The sequence below is a fragment of the Rattus norvegicus genome, chromosome 20 (assembly GCF_021556685.1).
Source record: "Rattus norvegicus strain SHRSP/BbbUtx chromosome 20, alternate assembly SHRSP_T2T, whole genome shotgun sequence".
Taxonomy (NCBI): domain Eukaryota; kingdom Metazoa; phylum Chordata; class Mammalia; order Rodentia; family Muridae; genus Rattus; species Rattus norvegicus.
In genome coordinates, this window is record NC_141553.1 from 13,753,957 (window position 1) to 13,778,996 (window position 25,040).

Below are 25,040 nucleotides of genomic sequence, written 5' to 3' on the forward strand. Positions count from 1 at the left end.
TTTAGTTTTAAAGTATTTGTGGGTGTGTGGGGACACGTGTGGGTGGGGACACGTGTGGGGACATGTGCCATAGCTGTGACTGTGAGTCAGGACAGACTGTGGAGCCAGTTCTTTGTTTCTGCCATTGTGTTGGGTCCTAGGAACCAAGCTCAGGTTTGCTAGGCTTACACAGCCAGTGCTGTCTTCGTAGCCATCCTAATGGTTCTAAGTTTGGGGTGCAGGTTGGGGAGCAGGGTTGATACATATTTAGTCTGGCCTCAAACTCATGATTCTCTCACTTCAGCTTCCTGAGTGAATGTGTGCATTTTAGTACAGGGAGTGGGATTGGGGGACCCTCTCCCCGCCTCATTCCCTGTGAGTGGGATTCTTTATTTGTCCAGGTTGTTTTCTCTGTAGTGCTGGGCATTGAACCTCGGACCTCACACATCCTCACTGACCACCCATCTTTGTCTCTGGTCTGACAGTTTTAACTTTTAATAGTTTCTGTTCAATGTTCATTGTTCTACTGGACTACCAGTTCTTCTGTATTGATCTAGAAGAACACTGTAATATTAATTAGTAGGCCCTTTTACAAACCTATTTTTCTGCAGTTGAGTTAGAAGCAAGCAAGGTATGTAGTGTTTTGAGCTCTCTGGTTACTCATTCATAAAGTGGAGCTCTGTTACCTGACTTGAAAGTAAGTAGGATCCCAGGCGTGATGCGTGCCAGTGACCCGCACTTGGAAGACTGACGCATTCGCATTGCCTGCGCTGGGGCTACGTAGGGATACTTTGTCTCAAACCGTGTCCTTGGCTGGCATCTCGCAGTGCCAAACCTCAGCTGCTTTCCATGACTCCTTAACCCTGCAGGTCTCATGCTACAAAAGCCAGTATCATTCGGTTCAGCTGGCTGTAAACTGCAGCTTCTGACCTTGAGGGGTATTTCCCAGAAGATGTCGCCTCAGTGATTCTGGTCTCTTTTTAATCACTCTTCAGCCCCAGCTAACCAGCCTTGGTTTTCTCAGTAAAGCAAAAGAGAGAACCAGTTCCTGAAAATTGTGCCCTGACCTCCACATGTGCTTTAGAGCATGTGCACACCTATACACACGCACACATGCACACACACGCGCACACTCTCGTGTACCTACTCCCACAATATTTTTAATAGGGAGAGGGAGTCTCTTCCACGAGGCTGAGGCGGGAACAGATTGGAGCTCCTGGGTTGGAGCTTCTGCAGCAGGAGGCCAATGCCTAGCTGAAGCCCCTTGTTGCCCTGCCCTTTTATATCCAGAAGAACACTCTAGTCTGTCTAAGTAGAGGTGGCACAGGGGCTGTCTTTGCCTGGAAAGGGGTTCTGGAAAGCACATGCCAGATCAGGTAATAGTGGTGCTCGGTGCTTGCCCATACCACAGGAGCTAGGGTGTTAGTTTTGGGTGCCCAGATGCTCCCTGCACTTTCTGTACAAGCATGTTCACCTCTGGGCGGGCGAGCGGGCAGGCAGGCAGGCCTTGCGTGGGCTGAAACCAAGCTGTTCTGTCCAGGGCGAGCATCCCTCCCTATCTTGTAGCTCATTCTGAAGTGTTCCCATAGTAACAGAGGCAGGGATGGTTCTTTCATCATCCCCAAAAATGTTTGCTTATTTTAGCAGACTGGGTTTTTCCCCACTGTTTTAACCCAGTTTCTAGCCTATCTGAAAGAAGCAAAGGGTACTGCAGGTGGGCAGCAGACATGTTCCCGCCCAAGGCAATGAGAAAAAAACTTAGATTTCGGGTACACGTAAGCTCAACTCCTGGCCATTCTACCCTGTGGCTTCACACAGGCCCCAGGCGTCCCTGGAACAGGATGACCCCACAGGTACATTCGTGAGTGTCCCCAACAGTTAGAACTTTACACGCAGGACAAGAGTGAAGTGGGGACAGTGGACACTCTGACTCCCACGTGCCTGAGGTCTTCTAGCAGCTTAAGGCCCACTTTGGCTCCAGAAGACCAGACTAAAACATACTTGTAACTGGCCCGTGCACACCAGTTCCTTGCTGTGTGGCCTGGACTGAGAGTTGCCACCCATAGCCGCAGCTCTTGCTCTCTCTCCTGGCTGCAGCTACCCCATGCTCCACTGTGTGGCGTAAGCTGTCGCAGAGGCACGCTGTGTACCATTGTACATCACGCAGCTTTGCACCCTAACCTGTGCACCTGTGCAAGCATCTCCAGGACAAGTGCCTGGAGGCCCGGGAGCGATCCCTTTACATCTGATACTTTCCTGTACTGCCAAATGGCCCAGCACTGGGTCAGATTCTTTCCCACAGAATTACTTGCCCTTCCCAGCTGTCATAGATGGGCCCATCTATAGGGTGTGGTGACAAACATATTGTTTCCATCTGCTTGTAGGCGACTGGGGAAGCTGAGCCCCTTCCCACACCCAAGGCTAGTTCCTTTTATCTGCTGAGGCTCTGGGCTCACTCACTCACTCCTCCTAGCCGGCCACCATAGAGGCCCAGGTGGGTCTTTTGTCCTGAGGCTTAAGCCAATGGAAGGGATGGGCATTGTGAGCCGGCTTTGTTTCGATAGTGTCAGTGTTGTGTGTTTTCCCTAACCTTAGTGCCTAGTGCCTCAAAGGCCCTGCTGTGGTTGAGAGGGAAAAAAGGGCCTCTCTAAGAACCCCGCCTGACCATTCTTGGCAGGGATCACTTGTACCTGGTCTACTCAGACTTCCACCAGATGGTCTGTGGCCTTGGGGAGCCCTCTTCCCCATCCATAGAATAGGTGCCACTCTTCAGGCAGTGCTCTCCTTCCACAGAGCTGCTCACTGGGTAGATGGCAGCAGAGCCAGGCAGGGAACAGTCTGGAGCCCAGCAAACCTAAAAGAACATTACTGTCACACTCCTAGAGTACGGTTGCATCTCCCCCTGGCTCACTGCCTAGTGACTACGTGTGATCTCAGCGGTCCCCTGTCTTTGAGAATTCCTTGAGATGAGTAGCTGGGGAGTAGCCCGAGACCCAGGTGCCCAGGAGTCCAGCTGTGCCCGGCTGCATTTCCTGTTGATAGCTCCAGGTCCAGTGTTGCCATGTATACTCATTGCTCCTTGGCTTTCAAAGAGGCATCATCTTTGCTGAGGCTAAGCATAACCCTTATTCGCAACAGCAGACTCAGGGCCAGGCTGGTTTGGGTAGCCAACAGTGAAGCCCAATGTAAAGAAGCCCTGAAAGCTTCAGCAGTGAGATTCCTTTACCGTGTATACTGCTCAGAGCCAGGGAAGGTCAGGACAGGCAGGGACTCCCTGGTGTGTAATAGCTGAGAGCTTCCTCCGGACAGTCCCACAGTATCCTCTTCCCTCCAGAAACAACTGTAACTGTTACTCACACTCTGCTAGTTACTATGCCCCCACTTCAAGAAGCACGTCGACCTGCTGTAAACATGCCATGTGCCAGATCCCAAGCCTGCCACCTAGTCAGCCAGGGTTCAGATCACTAGACAATCTACACGTTTCCAGGGATGCCGATAGGCAATGTGGCTTGGCCCAGGTCCCACGGCCGGTCTGTGTAGAAGGGGGGCTCTGAGCCTTGGTTTATCCAACACTATCCCATGGTTAGAGAGATTGGTAGCCTCACCCAAGTGAAGAGAGCCAGTGAGCTGCTTGTACCTTCACTGGGCTTGGCCCAGCTGCTTCGAGCAGGAATGCAGAAGGACATAGGCTATCTGACTGTAGGAAGTAAGGCTAGTCAGGGCCCGCAACTAGGCTAGCATTGAGTTGCTCTGAATCTGGCTTTGTCCCAAGGACCTGGCTGTTGAGCTGTGGCAGGGCTTTGTGGTAGCATTTCCATCTAGGCTCATCTAGGGCCAGCACTCCCAAGGCTAGGGAAGAAGAGGAGGAGGCTGCTCCAGACTGCTAGTTAGAGCCCAGACTGTAACTGTTACTCACACCCTACTAGTTATTGTGCTGGCTGGGCCTTAGTACAGGGTGGTGTCCCTGAGGGCACTTACCCTCTGTGGACCCGATACCCACTGCTAGGAAATGGTGGGCACCTGTAACGTGCTGCAGGCTGTGACAACAGGAGCCCCTTTCTCTCATCTGCCCACAGGGCTTATAGAAGCCTGGCTTCTCCTGTGGAAGATAGAGCTCAGGACCTTAGTTTTGGTTTGCCACAGGCCACTCCCCAGTTGGCCTAGCTGCACTGGAAGCCACCAAAGCAGTGCTTCCTCGATAGAAGGTGAGGTGGAACACACTGGACCCGGGCACCACTTGCCACTCCTCGGGCCTTTGCTTTCAACAGCCCATGGAGTCTCCACAGCCCCTTGTCACAGACAGGGAGGGCGTATTCATACCCAAATCTGGGATTTAGATTTTCTATAGAAGTCAGTGGATGGTTCCAGACACAGACTGATAGGATAAGGGGCAGGGAAATAAAGAGAGAGAGAGAATACAGGAAGGCAAAAGAGTGGGCTCTAGGGCACAGCAGGCTTGCTCCAGAGGACAGATGTCAGGACCCCACTGAGGAGGCAAAAGCAGTCCTCAGGGAAGATGGCCGTGGGAGTCCATGACTAGGAGAATGCTGTCTGTTACACCAACCCAGAGTTACCTCATCCGAAACAAGAATCTCTGGTTCTCAAAAGACATTGTCTGACATTGGTTGTGGCTTCTTCTCCTCCCCGTGACAGCTTGTCACTGAAGACAGTCGGCATAATCTCTGGCTGGTGAGAAAACCCACTGGCGGGCTTCTCTATTCCTCACCCCTTTCCCGGCGGCTGTCACTCCTACAGGTCACTTAGCCTGATTCAGCTGCTGCTTCATCATGAGCTGGGCCCAAGGTGTATAGCAGGAACTTCACTGCCATCGGGGCAGAAGAGCAGCCAGTCACATCACAGTGGGAATCTGAGGAGAGCAGGGAACATTTCGATTGAGGAAATGTGAGTTTCTTGGCTGTAGTTGGGATTGCTGCAATCCTGCTATTTTTAGCATTGCCGAGATGATCCATGGGCCAATTGCTCAAGCAGAGTAAACAAAAGGAACACTTGAAGTTCTCCAGGGAGAAGAGGTCCTGTTCTTGAGAATCTTAAAGGGTTATCCTGGACCCAGAGCCTGTACCAACCTCCCTGTCCTTCTCATACCCGGGGCTGCTGACTGGGTTAGCCCAGGGTCAGGCTGGACCTCTTCTTGGGCACCAAGTGAAGAGGAGCTGTGAGTCTCCTAGCCTGCAAGGGGAAGCACACTGTGGGGAAGCCGGGATTAGACAGTGGCAGGGCCATTACACAGAGCGCTCAGGCCCAGGTTGTGAGGTTACGTCTTGTCAAGCCAGGCTGCTGCAGTCATGGATCTAATTTAAGGCAACAGAAATCAAGTGTAAGCAGCTTCGAGGATGTCTTCCTATGCGTTCTTTTCTGACCACCAGAGGCAGTTGCTGCCTAGAGGTACTGAGTATTGCGCCAAGGCCAGAATGCATGGGCAGAAGAGGGGGTGAACTGTCAGTTCATGTCCTGGGTCTCGGGGCAGGCCTGAGAGAGGATGCAAAGTCCCTGCAGACGCTGCAGCATTGTCTAAGGTCCTACAGCCAGTGAGCAGAGGGGCAAGGGGTCAAGCCCAGGGCTGCTCCTGTGGGCTAGCCTCCATGCCAGTTTCTGTTCAGCTGCTCAGGACCACTGCTGTCTTCTCCCGAGATGGGTACGTCCAGTCAGCTCGGTCCAGATCCCCTCCGCTCCCCAACACTCCGCTGGGAATGAGTGTTCAGTCAAGAGCATACTGGTTGACATTTTCCCAGAGAACATTCCAGCACAGACTTCCTTTCCTGCTGTAGATGATTTTCCAAAGACTTGTTCTTTGAGTAATTGGCCCTGCCATGTCTCTCTGCCTGTGCATGATGGTGTCCACTTAGGCTGTACCATCAGGACATTGGCTTAAGCCCCAATGTGCTGGGCAGCAGTGGGCCAGCCAAGGGCAGTAGCAGGAGAGATCTACTTCTAGGTGTGTCCATAGCTCCTGAGCAAAGCTCTCAAACTGGAGTAGAGCAAGGCAGAGTCGATGGCCTCGGCAAGAAAAGAAACTTGGAGAGCTCCACGGTTGTTGAGAAGCAGGAACTGGGAACTCAGGTTCTGCAGAAAAGAAGGGGAAGTCACTTTAAGAATTTGCCCTTTCGAGAGTAAAAGATGTGTCGGTGCTAGCCTCTCTTATTCAGCCTCAGGGAATTGGGCATGCTGTGGCTTGCCGAGGGGACCGCAGTCCCACCTGTTGCTACTGTTCCCATGGAAGAGGATGTCCTACAGCGAGTTACAGGCTGCCACAGTGAGCTTGTGACCAATGCCCATGGCAGCGGAGAACCTAAGGTAGCCCTGAGCTCTTTCAGGGCTTCTCTCCTTTGCTGTGCTCCAGTTTCCAGCCAAGAGCCTGTGTTGGTGGCCTTACACATAACCAGATGGGCTGGAAAGGCAAGCACCTAAACCAAGTGGCCTCAGTGTGTGCACACTGGGAAGGACTCTGCTTGCCCCACTTCAGACTTGCTGTCTCCAGCCCCTTTGACCTCTGTTTTTCCATCTCCAAAGGTGGACCAATTGGATAAGGTCAGTGGTTTTCCATCTCCTTTTCCAAAAGAAACCTATTTCACATAGCCAATGAAAAACAGATGCGGTGGCCACTTCTCCAGCACAGCAGGAAGGGCCACGCTCCACCTGCTCAGCTGTGCCCTACCAGCGTCTCAGCAGAGCCCAAAGGGCTGTAAACTTCACATACACCATGCACCCAGCACTCACTGCCCAGAGTCCCTTCTGAGCTCAGGGCCAAGCCTCCTTCCTCGGGTGGTTTTAATCTCTCCCCTTTCTTTTCTCCCTCCCCTTCCTTTCCCAACCCTCACACCCACCTTTCCTATTTGGAAAGTTTGACTTTTAACACTATGGATTATCATGGTGACAGGTGCTTGGGGCCAAGAGCTGCCTGAGAGGGGTAGGCCAAAGACTCTCACACACACAGGTCTTAGTGGTGTATGTCTTACCCCCTCTGCTCTCAAGAGGACGCCCCTCTCCATACCTGGCTCCTTCCCACACTGGGGTCTGCGTAGCTGTGAGCAAGCCAGTTAGTGCCCGTGGGCTCAGTTTCTTCCTCTGCACGGTGGAGCACCATTACATCAGGGTGAGGGTAAAGCACACAGAGCAGGAAACTGCTGAGTAACAACGGCATTGTGTTCAGGAGGGCATGGTGGGGAAGGGACAGGGTGACAAGGATAACTGATAGTGGAATGAGTGAGAGAGGTTAGAACAGATCAGGAAAGTTTGCTTGATTCAAAGTGAGGGGGTGCACACGTGTGATTGAGCACATGTATGTATGTGTCAACATAGGTACTAAGTGCATGTGCCCCAGGAAGTCAAGGATAACTTGCAGGTCCCTTCTACCATATGGTTCCTGGGGATTGAACTCAAGTTAACTTGTCAGGCGTAGCAGCAATTGTCTCGACCAACTGTGCTATCTTATCAATCCAGAAACAGATTCTGACTGAGCCTGGAATACTAGTGCCTGCTTGTAATTTCAGTATCCGGGAGGTTGGGTCAAAGGATCATGAGTTTGAAGCCAGCCAGCAAGCTACTTAGCAAAACCCTGTTTAAAAAAGCAAAACAAAATGACAGCCCTTTTTTAAAGTGCTAAGTATAAACATCTTATATTGGTTCAACAAAGATGGGACCTCATGGACCTTTGATAGACCCAGTGTGTCACTGGCAAGGAACACTAGTCACTCTCTGAATAGGCACACCTAATCATTGTGACTCAGATCGAGGCTCTTGAAATTCTGAAGCAAATGAAGGCCAGTTCTGGGCTCCAGGAAAGACCAGCCGTTAGGGTTGGCATGGGGCTGAATTTCTGAAGTAGAATCTTCCTAGCCAGAGAGGATCTTCCACTGCAGGCCATGCTTCAGCAATAACAGGCAGTAACTGCCTTGGGCAACCAGTACAAAGTGCTTGGGTACCTTAGGAAGACAAGGTTGGCTTCCAGTGGCCATGAGTGAGGAGCCCTTTATAAAAGACAGGATTCCTGTGTGTGGTATGCAGTCTGAGCATGCTCCCCTCGGCACGGAGGCCACTGTTATATTCCTTACATTTGAGCCCATGCCTGTCCTTTTTTCTTTCTTTCTTTTTTAAAATCATTTTATTAATTTCACCCCTTCCCGATTACCCCTCCACAAACCCCCCATCCTACCCCCTCTCCCCTTTGCCTCTGTGAGGGTGCTCTCCCACCCACTCCCCTACTCCTGCCTGTCTCAGTGTTTCCACTGCTGTGAAGAGACTCCATGACCAAGGCAACTCTTATAAAGGACAACCCTTAATTGGGGCTGGCTCACAGGTTCAGAGGTTCAGTCCACTATCATCATGGCAGGAAGCACTGCAGCATCCAGGCAGGCATGGTGCTGGAGGAGCTGAGAGTTCTACATCTTGATCTGAAGGCTGCCAGTTTGATGTTTCCTTTCCACCCAGGTCAGAGTGTAAACATAGGATCTCCAAGCCCACCTCTACAGTGATGCACTTTCTCCAGCAAGGCCACACCTCTTAATAGTGCCACTTGGTGGGCCAAGCATATTCAGACCGCCACGGTGCCCAAGTGTGGCACTCGTGTGGTGGTGTGGGTCTTAGAGACGACTGTCCACCAGTCTGAATCCACCAGGTGATGAGGAGCACGTCTGGAAGTCTGAACTGAACTTGAACTTGAAAGAAGCATTTCATGGGGGAAACAAACAAAAGACCAAAGGAAAATAGTGTGGTGTGAGTCCCTCACATAGGAGGCACCAATAAAGAGAGCAGTAGACCACCACAGTGCTGGTTCAAGGTTAGACATAGGTCGTATTTTGCCATCAGAGGGCCTCTGCTCTGCATAGGGGGCCCCATTCCTGGTGGGTAGAAAACCTTATCGGGTTTTTTCATACCATGGGTGAGAGGCCCAGGGCTGTCAGAGAGGAGAACTAGGTCTAGGATCTGCATCTGGATTTATCAACATTCTGGTTTAGGGGATGACTCTGTGTATATGGAGCTCTATGGGGTGTTTCTTACATTTCCCAGGATGCAAAGGGTTCCTTTCTATGTCCGTCATGGAGTCGGAAGAAACAGTGGGTATAAGCCTTCTTGGCAGCTAGAATTCCCACGAAGGTGCCAGTTCTCTCTCAGCCCTATCTTGTGATCAAGCCTAAAGCCTAGCTGTTCCCATCTGTCTGTGTACCAGAGCACCAGATGTTTGTAGCTGCCTGACAGACCACCACATAAAGCCTGAGCTGCCATCTGATCTCAGAGACTGCCCTTCACTCTTGTTTCTTCATGACTCCCTCCCACAAACACCCCCTTAGGTCAGCTAGAATCCTCAAGCTATATAAAAGCCATTCCTCGGGGACCAGGGACCAGTAGATGTATAGATTATCCTGGTTTTTTGTTTGTTTTTCCAGTGTGCCTTCCAGAGAAAGCTTCCTAGGATCTGGTCTCCCCTCCTGAAATGAAATGGAAGCAGCTTAGTCCTCCAAAGAGAGGGTTATTGTAGTGGGCTCCTGTCCAGCCTGACGTGGGGACATGGAGGAGCCCATTGTAAGTGTAGGCTCTCAGGGACTCTAAGTAGTCCACATCCTGTTGAGAAAGGACAGCATTGTGGGAGTGAGGATCACTCGTAGGGCAGGAGAGGCAAGGGTAAAGCAAAATGGGCCCATCTGACCCGGATGCTGCCATTGTGGTCAGACCAGATAGTAGGCTAACCCCAGGTTCCTAGGCAGGGGGCTCACCCAGGCTACTGCAGGGGCTGCTGGTCTGCACTGCCTGGTTTATTCCTCTGACCTCCAGCAACCCTTCCTTTCTACGAAGATTACCCACTACGCAGCTGTGATGCCCTCTGCCACATGTGGCCTGCCACGGTAACTACACTTGCCCTCAGAGACACCAGCCATCTTCACTGCCTCTTTGTGGTCCTGTTGTGTAGAGAAATCTCCAGTGCCTACTACCCCCCCTAGTAGACCTGTCTGCCTCTTCCCCACTGCAACCATGTTCCTACCCCATCCTTGTCATTATCTTTATGTATTCTGGCTGAAGATGCCAGTGAAGCTAAGCTGACATGACCCATTCCATGGTTCATAGGAGCCCTGGGGACTGGCTCAGTTTCAATCTTTTCTCTCCTGAGGTAGAGGATTGTCTTTTCCATTTAAGAAACAAAAGTGCTGGTGGGAATAGTGGCCCTGTGCACAGGAGGTGCACGCACACACGCACGCACGCACACACACACACACACACACACACTCACACACACCAGGACACGCACACTTGAGTGGACTTGAGTAGCTGTCCACTGAGGTGCACGCGGTTCCAGTTCCAGGGATAGGAGTCTCTGAGCAGAGCCCTCACACAGCAGCCTGCAGAAGCTCCTGTCTTTTCAGGCTTCTTCACCTCTGTGCTCCCTCAGCAGTGTTGATAGTGATGTACAACACAGGATCAGCTTCTCAGGACCAGAAGTTCTAGCTCAAGAGACTTCATGCTTTGGGGGAACCTAGGGGCTCTACCTGGTGAAGGGAGGCCTACTTCACTTTGTCTGGACCTTGAAGAAAACTGGCTGCCACGTGTGTAGTAGGAAAGTTGCCAGATGCAGTGTTACACAGAGCCACTGCCCACAATAGTGAGGCAGGTGAGTGGTCACAAGGTTGGAAGTCAGGACTCTTACGGGGCATTCTTGTTCCAGTCCAGCTCAGGGGGAGACAGAGTTTCCACTTTGGAACTGAAGTAAGAGCCTTGGCAAGAAGGAACCAACAAAGACTTGAAAGTCTACAAGGGCTCAGCCCCTGAGAGGAAGAGCTGTGAGAGACCACTGGAGCCACATGGTCCCCTGGGTGCCTCAGGCACAGCCCAGCTTCACAAGACCGCAGGCCCACCCCCACTTGAGCCAGGAATGTCTACCTGGGCCATCAGCCAGGTGTGCTAGAGGCTAAGTCTGCACTCCCCAGGAGACCTGTAGAGATGGGTCAAGATGGCTGCCAGAGAGCCGCCAGAGCCCCAACTCCAGGCGTTCAGGATGCCCTGAGGTGGATGAGTGGCTCTGTCTCCAGAGTAGTGATAGAGGTCCACACTTTTCAACATTCATGTGCTTTATGAGCGACTGGGACCCACAGGCTTCTACTGCTTAGGCTATTAACAGGTACCAGGAAGCTCAAAGCTCTGAAGCCCAGAGCATTCTCAAGGCCCGCCAACCTCTGTCAGTGGGGTTGACGCTCCAGCATGTACTCAGAAGCATCCATCTGGTGAGGGAACAAGGGTGATTCTCACCCTGTGAGAAATGTCGCGCTGGGTCTTTGCTGTTGCTGGTCAGCTAGAGTTGACGATGCCTCTGGAGAGAGTTGGTTGGTACGAGCCAGGGGTTGGAGTGCAGGACATCACATGGTGTAAAAACGGTTTAAGAGGCCAGTGCAAGATAGGTAGCAGCTCACGTCTATAATCCCAGCAGTCAGTCAGGGGCTGAAGCAGACAGGTCGCCGTGAGTCCAGGGCCAGCCTGGACTATAGTGAGACCCTACCTAACAAGGTTGGGTGTGTATGCCGAGACCTCTAGAGCCCAGCTGGGAATAGATGCTCTCCCAGGGACGTCCTTCTTGAAAATTTGCTTGTTCAGGACTTAGCAACTCATACCCTATACCCTGACTCTGCAAGTTCTTATGTATGGTAGGTAGGCTTCTCTGGTGCTGTGACAGTCGGTACCGGGCCTTCCCCAGGAGCCCAGTCTGAGGCAGGGTAGGCATGCTCTGGAGAGTAGGTGTTGCTGGTGAGCCTGCAGGCCTCCTGGATACTGCCTTCCAGACAGTGGTGCACAACACTGGTAACACAGCTTCTTCCTGGCCCGGTTGAAGGTGATGAGCGCATGTTCTCATCCTCCTTTGGTCTGACTTGATCTTTCAGGAAGTGGCAAAGGTATGAAGTGACGTCATGATTATATGAGATACAAGTAGCATTTTGGCACCTGGCTATGATGTCTGCTGCAGTAATTGGAGACAACTTCAAGGAATGATCTGAATTGGGCTGGCCAGGTCTGTGTGCTAGGTCCCAGGGTTACCAGTGCTCTAACTCCCTGACCCTGTGCCCACTGTGTTGTCTGTCAAAGAGCAGTCGCAGTGGGGATGCGGGGAGGATATAGTAAGTTGAGATGCTGTCGTGGGAAGCATGCATTTGAAGCCTCTGTCCTTCTCAGAGTCTGAAGAAGGGGTGTGTGTGTGTGTGCGTGCGTGTGCGTGCGTGCCTGCAAGTGAACTTCTGGGAGCCCAGGTCGTTTCTTCCATGTCCCCAGCAGTAAGCCCATAGCTGAGCAGGAAAGTCATCTTGCAAGGGTAGAAAACTGGTTTATTCTCTAGGTTGAGAGGAAGAGGGCTGGACCCATGCTTGTTTGGGATGCTGGTGGGTTGAAGCTAGAGAAAGGCAAAGGACACGAAGGCAGCTCAAGGAGTAGGCTAAGTGTCGTGACTGACTGGATGGATGAGGCCTTCAGGAGTGTGGGGAGGGCTCAGAGCCCTGGCGTGGGACAGGAAATGTGTGGAGGCAGCTTCTTCTGTCCCTTCCTCAGTGTTCTCGTCCACCTGGGCAGGAAGAGCAGTCAGGAACGGGAGGGTAGCTGGCTCCTGTAGAGTGCGCCTCCTGAGGTGGAAGATGCCCTAGGTAGAACAATGCTGTGGATGCCGTTCTGTGCCCAGAGCACTGTTTGCCTTCTGAGCCTTCCTCTGTAGAACACTTACTACCTTTCCCTGGACTCTGCAAAGCTGCTCACAGGAGTGGATACCTGTTCTTTAAATGCAGAGGTTGGGAGGGTCTTCATTTACCTGGCCTCGCTGCACACCTTGTGAGGAAATAGATGGCTTCCCTCCGGAGCACTCACTGGAGCCCATGCTTCTTTGTTGTGTTTTCTTTGAGAATGTTACTCCAGAAGTCTTCGTTCTAGTCCCGACTGACAGCTCTAGTGTGGCCCTCCTACAACTCATGATTCTTCCCTCCACAAGGCACTGTGTGGCACAGAGGGGGGAAGGGTGTTGTTCACATTGGAGACCCGCTGCAGATGGAAGATTGCCCACGCATGCTGCCGTTGGCCACTGCCATCCTGCCTCCCAAACTCACCTCCCCGTCCCACAGTTTCCTGTGCCAAGCAAGGGCTGTGTACTAGATACCCCTTAGCGGGTGGGCAGCCTGGCGTCACTGAACCCCTGGTGGCTAGGCCGAGGACCCCGCCAGGATTGGCCGGCAAAAGTCAGTTATGCTGCCAAGCGACTGCCGGGGGACCGTCCGGCTCTTGCCTGCCCCGCCCCGGCCCGCCGCGAGTGAGGAGCAAGCCTCCGCGGCCATGGCCTGGCGCCCGCACTAGCTCTCCTGCACAGATGCCACCGGGGAGCCGGCGGGTAGGAACTTGCCCGCGGCCGAGGGTAGGGATTGGGACCAGGGCTGCACGACCACCTCACCTCTGCCTGCCTGGCTCTCTGCTTTTCTGCACTAAGTTCCCCCCGGGTGGGCTCGGGCAGCTGCCCCCGCCCCGGGCGCAGCAGGAAGCCCGAGGGCCGCGGTTTCCCCAGCGCCTCTACAGAGGAAGTCGCCGACGGTGGGTGCGGTGCCCCCCGTGCCGGGACTGGGCTGGCTTTCTACCGAACCTCAGGTGGGAGGCCAGACCGGCCTAGGTAGTGGCACGCGGGGGCGGCTGGCGCTGGTGAAGTCTGTACTGCGCCCGCCCAGCAAACCCAGGACAGCCCAGCCCGACCAAGCCCCGGGCCGGAGCCCAGGCGTGGGTGTGCGCCTGCGAAAACGAAAGCTGCAACAACTTCGCGGCAGAAGGCGCTGACGAAAAGCTGCGCGGTGCCGCTCTCGCTCTCGGGGATGGTGAGCGGGCTGCCGGGCGGGATGGGCAGCGGCGCCCGGGCGCGGTGCTTCCCTAGCTAAAAATAGCTGTTGTGCGGGGGCGGGAAGATGGTGCCAGCGCTTTGCAAGTGCGGTCCGGCTTGGAACATGGGGCCCGGGGTCCTAGCCACTGGGCACTCAAGAGTAGGAGGAGGGGTAGGGTTTGGGGTAAGGGTCGTATGGGCTGGGCGTGGGGCACTGCTAGTTCCTCACGCACATGGGGGCAGGGCTGGCTCCCAGGCTCCCCCAAGCTCAGTTGTTTGTCGGTTCTGCTTTTCCCAGGAGGGGGGAGGGGAGGGGACCTAGTGCATGATATGTCTCATTTGGCAGAAAAGACTGGAAACAGCAGACGCCAGCTGCAGGCAAATTGCAGGCTTCCCCAGCCCCTGCCTGAGTCTGCTGAGGACTCATTACCTGTAATGGCAGGGGGAATCCCTTGCCCTCTGTAGCTCTGCTTGGACAGCCAGGACCTTGTGAGGGAGAACCGGGGGGTGTTCCTGATAGCCGCTGCACTGTCCTGAGACCACAGATTGCCTTCCATATGGTTCTGAGGTGCTCACCGAAGAAACTTCGGTGTATGGTGGTTTGGGGCTTGCAGGAGAGGGAAGGGCTCCCAGCTCCCCTCCATCTTTAGCATGGAGCAGAAGTGCTGCGTGCAGGCCCCTCTCTCCTCAGGGCATCAAAAGGAGGAGTAGCTACCTACCTAGAAAGCAGTCCTGGATTCCAGCACCAAATCTCCTGAGCAGGAGGAGGTGCCAGAGGGAGCTGTTGTACATGAGGCCATGGGCGCTACCCACCTGACTGGCAGCATCCTTGATGCTCTCGGCCTGGGGTCAGGCGGGGTGGAATAGGTACAGAGCTGGTGAAGAGTTGGGCTGTAGCCTCAGCTTCCTGCTGCTTGCAGGCTCACAAAGGAGCTAGTCTCTTCAGAACAAGAGCGTGAAATCTGATGTGGGAGAAGCTAGGCAGCCACCTACAATTTGTTTGCCCTGAGAGATGTAGTCAGCCCCAGGAGCTGTGTGACATTGGGAGCATCTCCAGGTAGTCTTGTGTGAGTGCTTTGTGTGTTAGTGGGCGATAGGTGTCACCCCAAGACTGGAGGATGCTGTGACACCCCCACTCCCACTGTGCTTGTCCCTTGCATGGACCCCCCCCCCCCCGCTTGGAGTGAGTTTGTTGTGAATTTTGCTTCTGGGTTGGAGTCTGTACAGCTTTTGTGCTTTTCTGGGGTAGAAGGAGGGGAGTTGCTGAGCTCTACCCTGCTGAGGCCCTATTAGCAGCTCACTCTTAGCAGCAGCCTGTTCCTACACCGTGTGTCTTCTGCCTGTGTGATAAGAGTCTTACTCTCCCCTGTTCACCATTGTGCCCATACCCAGAAGGGCCACAAGGAGAGGGATAGGCGCTCTCTGTCTCTGTCTGTCTGTCTGTCTGTCTGTCTGTCTGTCTGCCTGCCTGTCTGTCTGTCTCTCTGTCTCTGTCTGTCTGTCTGTCTCTCTCTCTCTCTCTCTCACTGATAGTACTGTTTTCAGTGAACAGGGTTAAAAGCATGCTATTCTAGAAAGCCTGGCTCACCCACTGTTTCATGGCCATCCCCCAGCTGAGGAGGCCCCAGGCCCCACCCCAGGATCCACCTGCTTTCTCCTCCCGCCTGTTACTTTTTCCAATCCAACATTCTAAATAATGACCCTGAAAACTTTAGCTCAGATGTCAACCTGTAGCCCATGTGCTGTGGGGCAAAGGATTCTGTGGCTGTTGTCAAGGAGATGTTCCTGATGACATGGGAAAGCGCCTTCGGGCTCAGGACACCCCAGGTTGTAGAGCTGGCTCCAAATAAGCTGCCCCGCCTCCCTCCGCGGCTCCCTCTCTCTCATTTCTGTCTTCTCAGCGGAGGCACAGCCTCCTCTGGCTTTGCCAAGGTACCATGGCCTCAAAGTCTCTGGCCTCTTATTTCACACACCAGCCTCCTTTTAACACTTGTACCTGGATGGCTGGGATGCTACCCCACATCCCTTCTTTAAGAGGGTTGGAGTCAGCGTTCTTGACTTCTGAGGCAGAACATTCATCTTCTGCTGAGTTTGCAGGTAGGGCCCATGATCGATGGGATGCTGCCCGGGCTTTAGGAGCCTCCACCTGCTAGACTTTACCTCACACATCATAGGCTCCTCAGAAGTGGCGCCCTGCCTGCCCTTCGCCCTCCCACCTATGACAGCTCAGTGTCGGGGCAGTGCCAGGACAACGGTTGTGTCCAAGGCTGCAGCCCTTGTCTGAGGTCAGGAGCTAGAGGCAGTCTGAGTGCCTCGGCTGGCCAGGTAGAGCCCCTGAAGGCCCCAGGCAAACTCAGACCCCTTGACTGGGGAGCCTGGGAAGGTGGAGAGGGGAAATTTCCCTACCATCTGCCTAGTAGCCCAACTGCTCCCTCAGGCCGAGTGTCCCTGGTCTCCTCAAGTGCTGTCTACACTGCCGTCTCCTCAATTGCTTTTTCCTTATCAGTACCTTTGTGTGGTACCCACCCAGGTGGCTCCCTTACAACCTTTCTTGGTGCCCCAGATGAGATCTTCGCTCCTCTGCCCTCGTGCCTGGCCTGGAGCCCTCCTGGGTGTGAGCCTGAGAATGGCAAATCAGAACAAGTGTCACATCTCAGACCTGTGTGTGGAGCAGCTGGAGAGGGCAGCTGAGCCTGGCAGGACCAAGGCTGAAGGCCGTCTCCTGCAGTAGGCCTGCAGCACTTTAACTCTGGGAGATGCCTGTGCTGCTAATGGAGAGACACCAGTCATGCAGGCCATGCGTGCTGTGTGCCAGGACTGTGCCGGTTCTCAGCTGAATAGGAAGCATGTGGTTCAGAACCCTGCCAGCTCCGTCCTTTGGGAGTGTTAGAGGTGAGGCCATGAGGAGAGGCTTTCAGGGGAGGAGGCTAAGACCCTGCTTCCTAGTCCACTCTCACTGGACATCCTGAGCGGGTCATCTACACTCGGTTGCACTCTGGGAAAAAAGAACTGGGTATCTTGGGGTATCTCTGCCAGCGTACCAACAGAATGAAACTCTGAGCACCCCACCACCACCACTCATAGCTCTTGTCTAAGCCAGTTCCTTCCCCCAACTTCTTTCCTTTCTGGCTTTTCCAGGCCTTCTAGGCACTCCGTCCGTGCCTTAGAGAAGGAAGGGGTTCTAGGAGGATCTGTGACAGAAAGATAGAAATCTCAGGATAGCCACAGGGGCAGTTGGCTCTGGGCTGAGTAAAGAGACTGTCCCACAGACATCAGGTCAGGTACTGAGGTCCAGGAGAACACGTGGATGAGCTCCTCCATGTACACTAAGGCCCACAGCCGGTATATACAGGCTATGAGAAGAAGGGAAAAGAGGAGTCTGGGTCTCCTCAGGAACCACTCCCCCTAACCACAGAATGGTGGGGACGTTAGGAGGTGGGAGCACAGGCATAGCCTTACCCAGGCAGAGTGCTCCATGCCAACAGGAGCCACTGCTGCTTGCTCCCTCTGTGGTTCCACACACCAAGATTGCCATGAGTGGAAGGCCAAGCCTCAGCAGCCTCCAGGCCAAGCCTCCCCTCCCACACTGCTCTCCAGTCCATTGTGAGTAGATGAGCATCTGTGAGTGCTACCACAGGCTTACACACTACCTCCACTTACGTACGCTCTCTCTACTCCCGAGAAAGGCTTCGGAAACCCTCAGAGCAGCGACCGTGCCCCAGTCCCATGTACCCAGACCCATGCTCCTGTGAGGTGTTGCTCCTGAAAGAATCCGTCCCTGCTGCCCCATAGCAGTCAGAGGACTCAGCAGCTGTGGGCAGGGTTGGGACTTGTGTCCAGCCTTCAGCCCACAGCCTGGGACCCCATAAATCATTCAGTTGTTAGTGTGTGTTTCAGTGACTTCATCTGTCCTTAAGGAGCCCAGAACCACTCTGAGGAGCGGAGATGGGCTGAGAGGCTGGCAGGGAAGTGCTTGGCATGTAGGAGAAACCTGAGTACAGTGTGGTATTTGGAAGTACGCTGAGGCTGCTGGGAAGGCCCGAATGCCTACAGCACAGTCCTCTGGCCATGCACTATCCCCAGCCACACTGACCACCAGAGTGCCACAACCCAGGAACCGTGAGGCTGATTAAAGGCTGTGTGTGCCTGCAGGGATGTGAAAGCACAGTTCTCAGGGAACTCCTGTAGCTCCTGATGCTCTAACTCCCACTCGGCTGCCTGCTCTCAGACGCTCTCAGACGTGAGCTTCTGCTCCGGGCTGTCCCTCAGCCCAGGACATGGCTCCCCTGCAGGCTCACCCCGTCTGCCTCCCTTCATAAAGGAGCCTGCCGCTCATGCCTTCCATGCTATCCCTAGCTCACTCCACACTCTGGCTTCTCCCTGTCACCTGCCGGAGGTCCATGCCTTTCTCGTCTAGGTTTGGGGTCGGGTGCTGTGCAGCCTCTGCCCAGCCCACACCTTCTCCCCTGCGGGCTGTGGTGAAGGAGACAGAACAGAACAGAAGTCTGCCTGGTTCATCCTGAGAAAGCGCCTGACTCCTTCTCTGGAGGTGGGCTTGGTGGGGGCAGTCAGAAGGACGAGTTCTAGTTTGCCTCCTTTGGAGAGGACTGTGCCCAGTCCATCCTGGAGCTGTAAACACGGAAGCCAGATTCTGCTCAGCTCAGACAGAAGGCACAGTTGGCTTGTTTTCTGCCCTGCTGGCTCGTGAATGTCCTTTCTCAGTACTGCTATCTCCAAAGGCCAGCTTGGTGGCCACAGGACACCCCTACCCCTGCCTCCTACCCAGGTTTCTCTCCATCTGCATACAGCCCCGTGCTGAGCGGCAAAGCACTATTCCCAAGGGCTCCTGCTAGGAGTTTACCTGCTAGCTGCATGCCCTTGGAAGGGAAGGACTCCGTTCAGGAAACAGAGAGGAGATGGTACCCAGTAAGTTCAAGAGTCCTGTGGGACGTGGGAATGCGCATGAGGGGTGAAGGAAGCAGAACTTGCCCAGCAAGTGTGTGGGGCAGCACGGCTGTCTCCGGAGAAGGCCGGACGAAGCTGGAGCAGGGCCCTAAGGGCTCATTGGAATACTTGTCAGGGTGCCCGCACTTCCTTCTGCTTTCCCTGGACCCTGCCTCATTCGTTGTGAAATGAGTACCGTTATAAAAGGGGGTGAGATGCACAGTGCAGGGGAATGAGACCCAGATGCTGAGAACAGAGACCTCTGCTAACAGAGCTTTCCTGTAGGGAAGTAGGTGTGTTTAAGAACTTATGGCCTGTGTTGTTTTCTCCTTCCCCTGGTACTAAAGGTGATTCCACTGCAGTCATGTGCCTTACCCTGCCTGCCGGGCCTTTGATAGCCCCCAGAGGGGCTGCCTCCTCCTCTTCCTCTCTTCCTCCTCCTCTTCTTCCTCCTCCTCTTCTTCCTCCTCCTCCTCCTCCTCCCCTTGCCTGGGGAGGTGACTGCATGCTACATACCATCAATTCTTAGCTTAGGGAGTGTGACCCTTCACGGGAGCCCTGGCCTCCTGTGCCTTAACATCCGCCAAGTACCTTCTGCCTCCCCAACCCACCCTACATGTGGCCAGACACCAGTTATTGCAGGGAGCACCTCCTCAGCTCAGTTTTTCATGGTGTGACAGCCTTCTCGTGGCTAGGTGGGCTGTGCAACTGGTCAGAATCACCACATTGCCCTGGCACTGGTGACTTTTTAGGCAGAGTCCGTTTATCTCAGAAAGCTCCCAGCTCCCGTGGGGCATCATGCATGCTTGGAGCTTGGAAGAGCTTCGTTTGCTGTGAATGCAGTTGTCTCTTACCTGCCCCACACAGTAGAACATGGAGATTTCAGGAGGCAGGGCAGTTAGGATTCCTTGGCACAAAGAACCTGTACCCAGTGAAATGGGAGGCGGAAAGCTTTCAAGATGGATGCCCCACCTACTTTGCCAAGTTTGTGTCAGGCCCCTCAGAGCTAGAGCTAAAGCAGACCGACCCTGGCCAGGACCCCTGCCAGCTCCAAAGCCATCGTCTGTAAGGCTAGCCTCAAGTTGTCTCTATCGAGTCACAGAGCGGCAAGCCAGGGAGCCTCAGAGGAGAGGGACCATATGTCACACTTGGGCCTGGAAAACACTGGGAAAGTTGGCTGGGCAGAGGATGCGAAAGGACAAACAGGCCCACGTGCATAGAATCCAAAGGACTCCAGAAGTTAGAGAGCAGTCAGGTAAGGTAGAAATTTAAAACACACCAACAGTGCCTGGCTTGGTACACACCTAAATAATTAATCCAGGTTGATCAAGAGTTCAAAACCCGTGTGTGTGTGTGTGTGTGTGTGTGTGTGTGTGTGTGTGTGTGTGTGTGGTGTGTGTGTGGTGTGTGTGTGGTGTGTGTGTATGTGGTGTGTGTGTGTGGTGTGTGTGTGTGTGTGTATGTGTGTGTGTGTGTGTGCGCGCGCGCGCGTGCGTGTGGCCACCTGTCTCATACAAGGGCTAGGCATATACCTCAGTGGTTTAACAACACTTGTGTAGCACACCCAAGGCCCTGGTACCAGTTGATGTTGGTTCAGTTCCTGGCGGGCAGCCCTGTGCCATGTAGAAAATATCGTTCTACGAATTGTAACCAGAGTTGACACTAGCCATCACCAGTGTTGGTTAACTCCAGTTTGTCTAACTGATATGAGAGCTGGCATGCTAGTATCCAGAGTAGATGGGCATTGGAACCCAACTACCTTTAGCTGAGGACCCTTTCTCTGTTCTTCCTCAGCCTGCCTGTGTCTGCACTCCAGGACTACTTACTGGCTTAGAGGCTGTAGTGAACACTGGGGAGCAGTGCCCCTTCCCCGCCTCTGTCTGCTCCTAGAGGAGAGTCCTCCCCATTCTAATCATAGCACCACTCAGTGCAGTTCAGAAGAGCAAATGTAAATGGTGGGGCTGAAAGGAGTTGGTTTTCTGAGACGATTTCTCTGTGTAGCTCTGATTGCTCTGCTGACCAGGCTGGCCTCCGACTCACAAAACTCTGCCTGCCTTTGCCTCCTGAGCACTGGGACTGAGGGTGTGAGCCACCACTCCTGACTCTGAATTCATGTCTGAGAAGCTGGGCAGCCCTTGTACCATTCTCAGGTCTGGAGAAAAGTATCCTCTGACTAACCTGGGTCATCTAGGGCTCTGCACTCAAAGTGCGGAGACATCTCTGAAGCTAAGTTGATTCTAGGCCTCTCCAAGGGGTGGGGGGTGCGGTCTGGAGATCAAGGAGAGCATCTGGGCACGCCCAGGTCTCGGGGTGAGCCAAGGCATCTCTCCCTACCGTCCATCCATACGGAAGAGCTGCTGCAGCCAGCTGTGGGGGTTGGGACAGGTGTGGAGGCTTCCCTCAGAAGACCCACAGGGGTCTTTTCCTCACAGTTGTGGGAGAACTCCATGTATAATGTCTGGACTATGCCTCCTCAAGAAACAGAACCCTTCCCTAGCCTCAGTGCTGGGCCATGAATATGTTCATGGCCACTGTAGTCTATGTTAGGCTATCCTTAGTCCTAGGAGCAGAGAGGTACCCTGGGGTCCTACACACACACACACACACACACACACACACACACACACACACACACACACAGAGTGGCTTTTTATAAAGCTGTTATAGACATACATGTGAGGAATATATATATATTATATATAATCGTGTTTGTTCTCCTGGGTATGGGTGTTTTTACCCTCTAGCCTGTTAGGTGGCCCCTCCCTGAAGGCCAGGGTGGAGGCTATGGGGCCAAGGCCTAAGGGTGTTAAGCTTCTCAAGGCCTCCCTTATCAGCTCAAGGTTAAAGATGCCCTGCCTCCGTCCTGCCCCATCCCTCTGACCCTCTAGAGCATGGGTTTATACTGCTGTACATAGACCACTAATAGACAGCGAGAAGCCATGAAGAGAGGGCCCCTGTGGAGGCTACTGTAATCCCTGTGACTGGCATTCGACACCCAGAAACCCCGCCTGTCAAGATCCGGCCTGTGCTAGCTGGAGCTTCTCAAGGGGTTGACTACAGGGCCCCACTGTTATTTGCCAGCTTCTCCCAGGCCACCAAGGTCCTGTGTCAGACAAGTCCCCTGAGTGTTCACACACCACTCCTTCCCTCCAGCATCCTTGTTACCCCTACATCCTGATGGGCCCCAATGTTGTTGAAAATATTTAATCCCAATCCAGGGTTTCTGCTCCGTCTTTAATACACATAACCTTCATAATAAGCCTTAATCAGCACGAGAGCTGGGCAGGTGTCTGTCTATCCTCTCTACTGTTGTGTCCATTTCCCAGCCAGTAATCCCATTAGATAATTTGCCGTGTTTTGTCTGGATTGCTCTTAACCCCATAGTCAGCCCATGTGGCCATTATTTTAAGAATCTTACCCAATGGAGGCTTCTCTCTCCTCCCTTTTTCCCACCTCGATGACCCCCAAGCCTGGGAACCCTAAACCTCACCTATGTCTCTTCTGCCCAGCTTGGCTGTCTGCATCTTTATTCGCCAATCAGGGATAACTTGGGGAGCAGGGTCACCTGGGTCTGTGTGTGGTGTCTGGGAGCAACCAGTATTTAGCATAGCAAAAGACCAAACCTCAACATGCCAGTGGGCGTCAGTGCCAGGCTTGACACAGGGTCCTACCAGGGCACTGGTGGTGAGTGGGGGCAGGGTAAGGGGCAATGCCTTGTGGTTAGATACGGACGAAGGGAGAGGGGAGGAGAGACTACCAAAGCAAACTGATATAACAGGTGTTGGGGGCCTGGGTATCTTGGGGGCTGCAGTTGATTTCCTGGATCATCTGGGACAGGAGTTGAGGGAAGTGGGTCTGCAGGGGCTGGTCCTCCAGCAGCAGCTGCTAGAGTGGCCAGTCCTCTGGTTCCCTATTGCCTCCCCTGGGAGTCTTTCCTGCATCTCTGCACGGTGGCTGCGCAGAGCCACTGTGAAAGCCACCATAGGAAACAGGTCCAGGAAAGGATACATCCACATGAAAAGAAGGGGCTGGTGTGACTCTGTCTGTGGAAAATGGTTAGAACCTTACATGGCCTGTCCTCTGCCATGGATGAAAAGGGAACAGCAGAGGCTGCTGCACCTGTCCTCCTCCGGCTGACACGAAGAGGCTGAGAAGCCCTGGCTAGGCCCTGTGCACAGTGGCAGGCTTGAGGGGACTTGAGGCAGGGTGTCCTAAGGCTCCAGAGGCGGCCGCCTCCCTTAGCCTGTCCTTGACCGCCATCCCACAGGGCATCTGGCGGATCCCCGTGGATGAGATTGACCGGCCCGGCAGCTTCGCCTGGCACATGAACCGCTCCATCGTGCTGCTACTCAAGGTTCTAGCCCAGCTCCGGGACCACAGCACCCTGTTGAAGGTGTCCTCCATGCTGCAGCGGACACCAGACCAGGGCAAGTGAGTGAGCCACCACACACAGCCAGGCCTGTCCCCATTGCTCGCCCCTGGCTCGGAGGTCTGTTGGTCCAGAAGCCCCAGCCTTCTGTCTCTCCTGAGGGGCATCTTTTATCCTGGCATCTGGAACACAAGCCCGCCATCCCTCCTGCCCAGCCTGGACGCTCAGAGGCACTAACTAGCGTGGGTGTAGGGAGTAGACATCCTGAAAGTCTGAAAGTAGCCCTGGCCCCAGGGAAGCAGGAGGCAGGCAGCAGAGGCCGTGGGCCTCTACAGGCAGCATAGTTTCTTGGCCAGAAGGCTGGGACACCGAACAGAGTGTCTGCTACAACTGTCAAGTGTAGAGGTTGGGGATGCTATACCTGGAGATGCAGCTGACACAGGGCTAGCCTGGCCTGGCTGTGAAGCGTAAGCATCCCAGCCTGAGGGAGAGGAACTTAGCCCCCAAGCCTCCCCTGAGCCATCACTTAGCCCACCATAGCCCTGACCTCTGTCTGACCTGTACTTCAGAGGGCTCAGGGCAGCCACTGGGACCACAGTCAGAGACTCACTAAATATGAAGTATGTGGTCCAGAAAGCACTTTAGGGGAACAGACCTAACTAGGTGGGCACATAGTCACGGGGCTTTGGGTGGAAGTAAGGTGCTGACTCCTCACTCGGCTGCACAGTATGGCTTCTGACACTGTCCCACCATTTCTGTCCCTCTGTATGACCGCAGGAAATATCTGCGAGATGCTGACCGCCAGGTGCTGGCACAGCGCGCCTTCATCCTCACTGTGAAGGTGCTGGAGGACACACTGAGTGAGCTTGCAGAGGTACGTTAGCCTGTCACAGCCCTCACCCCAGGCCTCGTGCACAAGGGCCAGGGTGTCAGGTCTCTGCGGCAGCCACAAGTAATGGCCTGCACAAGTCCTCTCCACGTCAGCTCCCCAGAAGGTTCACATCACAATGCTCCTGGAAAGCCAGGCTGTACCATCCCAGAAGCAGTGTGCATGAGTTCCATTGCCCAGCCTGCCCCCACCTGCTTGTGTGTGAGGGAGTGGAGCTGCCAGAGGAACGTGACCGTAGCCCTGCTTGTCGGCTGCTATGTGGCATGGCTAGAGTGGCATTGGGTAGAGGGACCCACCGAGGCTCTGACACAGGCAGAGCACAGTAACTTGTCTGCTTCCCTTGTAGGGGTTAGAGCACCCAGGATCCAAGGCCTGTGGCCTCTCTGGAGCCAGGATGACCACCGATGTCTCACACAAAGCCAGTCCCGAGGATGGCCAGGAAAGCCTCCCACACCCCAAGAAGCTACCTCTAGCTGATGGCTCAGGACCAGGGCCTGAGCCAGGGGGCAAAGTGGGCCCTCTCCACCAATTGCCAGTGGCCACAGACACAAGGGACAACACAGAGCAGGGTGGGGAGCCGAAAGACAAAGAGCGTCCCCCGGTGGGGCCCACAGAACCCATGGACACCGGCGAGACTGCTGCTCGCCACCCAGACTTGGAACCGACGCCACGTCTGTTGCCAGGCCGCCCCCCAAGGGACCGGGGTCCCGAGAGCCGCTCTGCTGAGCTTTCCCTGGAGGAGCTGAGCATCAGCACCCGGCAGCAGCCTGCCCCACTTGTACCATCCCCAGTAACCCCCACCACAGCTGCTCCCACTACCATGGGGGCCAGGGCAGCGGGGCACCCCGAGGAGGCACCGCCAAGGCCTAATCGAAAGAGGAAACTCCTGCAGGACACAGAGTCTGGCAAGACGCTCCTTTTGGACGCCTACCGTGTGTGGCAGCAGGGCCAGAAGGCCATGGCCTATGACCTGAGCCGCATCGAGAAGATCATGTCGGAGACTTACATGCTCATCAAGCAGGTGG

At 54.3% G+C, this 25,040-nt stretch overlaps 1 protein-coding gene and 1 long non-coding RNA gene across 7 annotated transcripts in view; one reads left to right on the forward strand and one right to left on the reverse strand.

The window, feature by feature from the left end:
* The window catches only part of Cabin1 (calcineurin binding protein 1), a 122,042-nt gene that overhangs the window by 86,380 nt on the left and 10,622 nt on the right, over positions 1–25,040 (forward strand). For all 5 annotated transcript variants that reach the window (XR_015645094.1, XM_087598410.1, NM_053575.2 and 2 more), the window contains 3 exons: positions 23,025–23,188; positions 23,904–24,000; positions 24,362–25,036. Coding sequence is in view for 4 of the 5 variants with exons in the window: in XM_087598410.1 (XP_087454536.1) it covers positions 23,025–23,188; positions 23,904–24,000; positions 24,362–25,036 (936 nt within the window). In the remaining variant the exon portion in view is untranslated. The remainder of the gene's footprint in view (positions 1–23,024; positions 23,189–23,903; positions 24,001–24,361; positions 25,037–25,040) is intronic.
* LOC102556116 (uncharacterized) lies at positions 4,295–13,724 on the reverse strand. 2 transcript variants are annotated; one of them, XR_015645700.1, is made up of 3 exons: positions 13,400–13,724; positions 12,770–12,949; positions 4,295–6,060 (listed from the first exon to the last, which is right to left on the reverse strand). It is a non-coding gene; the product is annotated as an uncharacterized LOC102556116 (long non-coding RNA). The 2 variants fall into 2 exon arrangements; XR_015645701.1 differs by lacking the exons at positions 12,770–12,949; positions 13,400–13,724 and adding an exon at positions 10,476–12,695.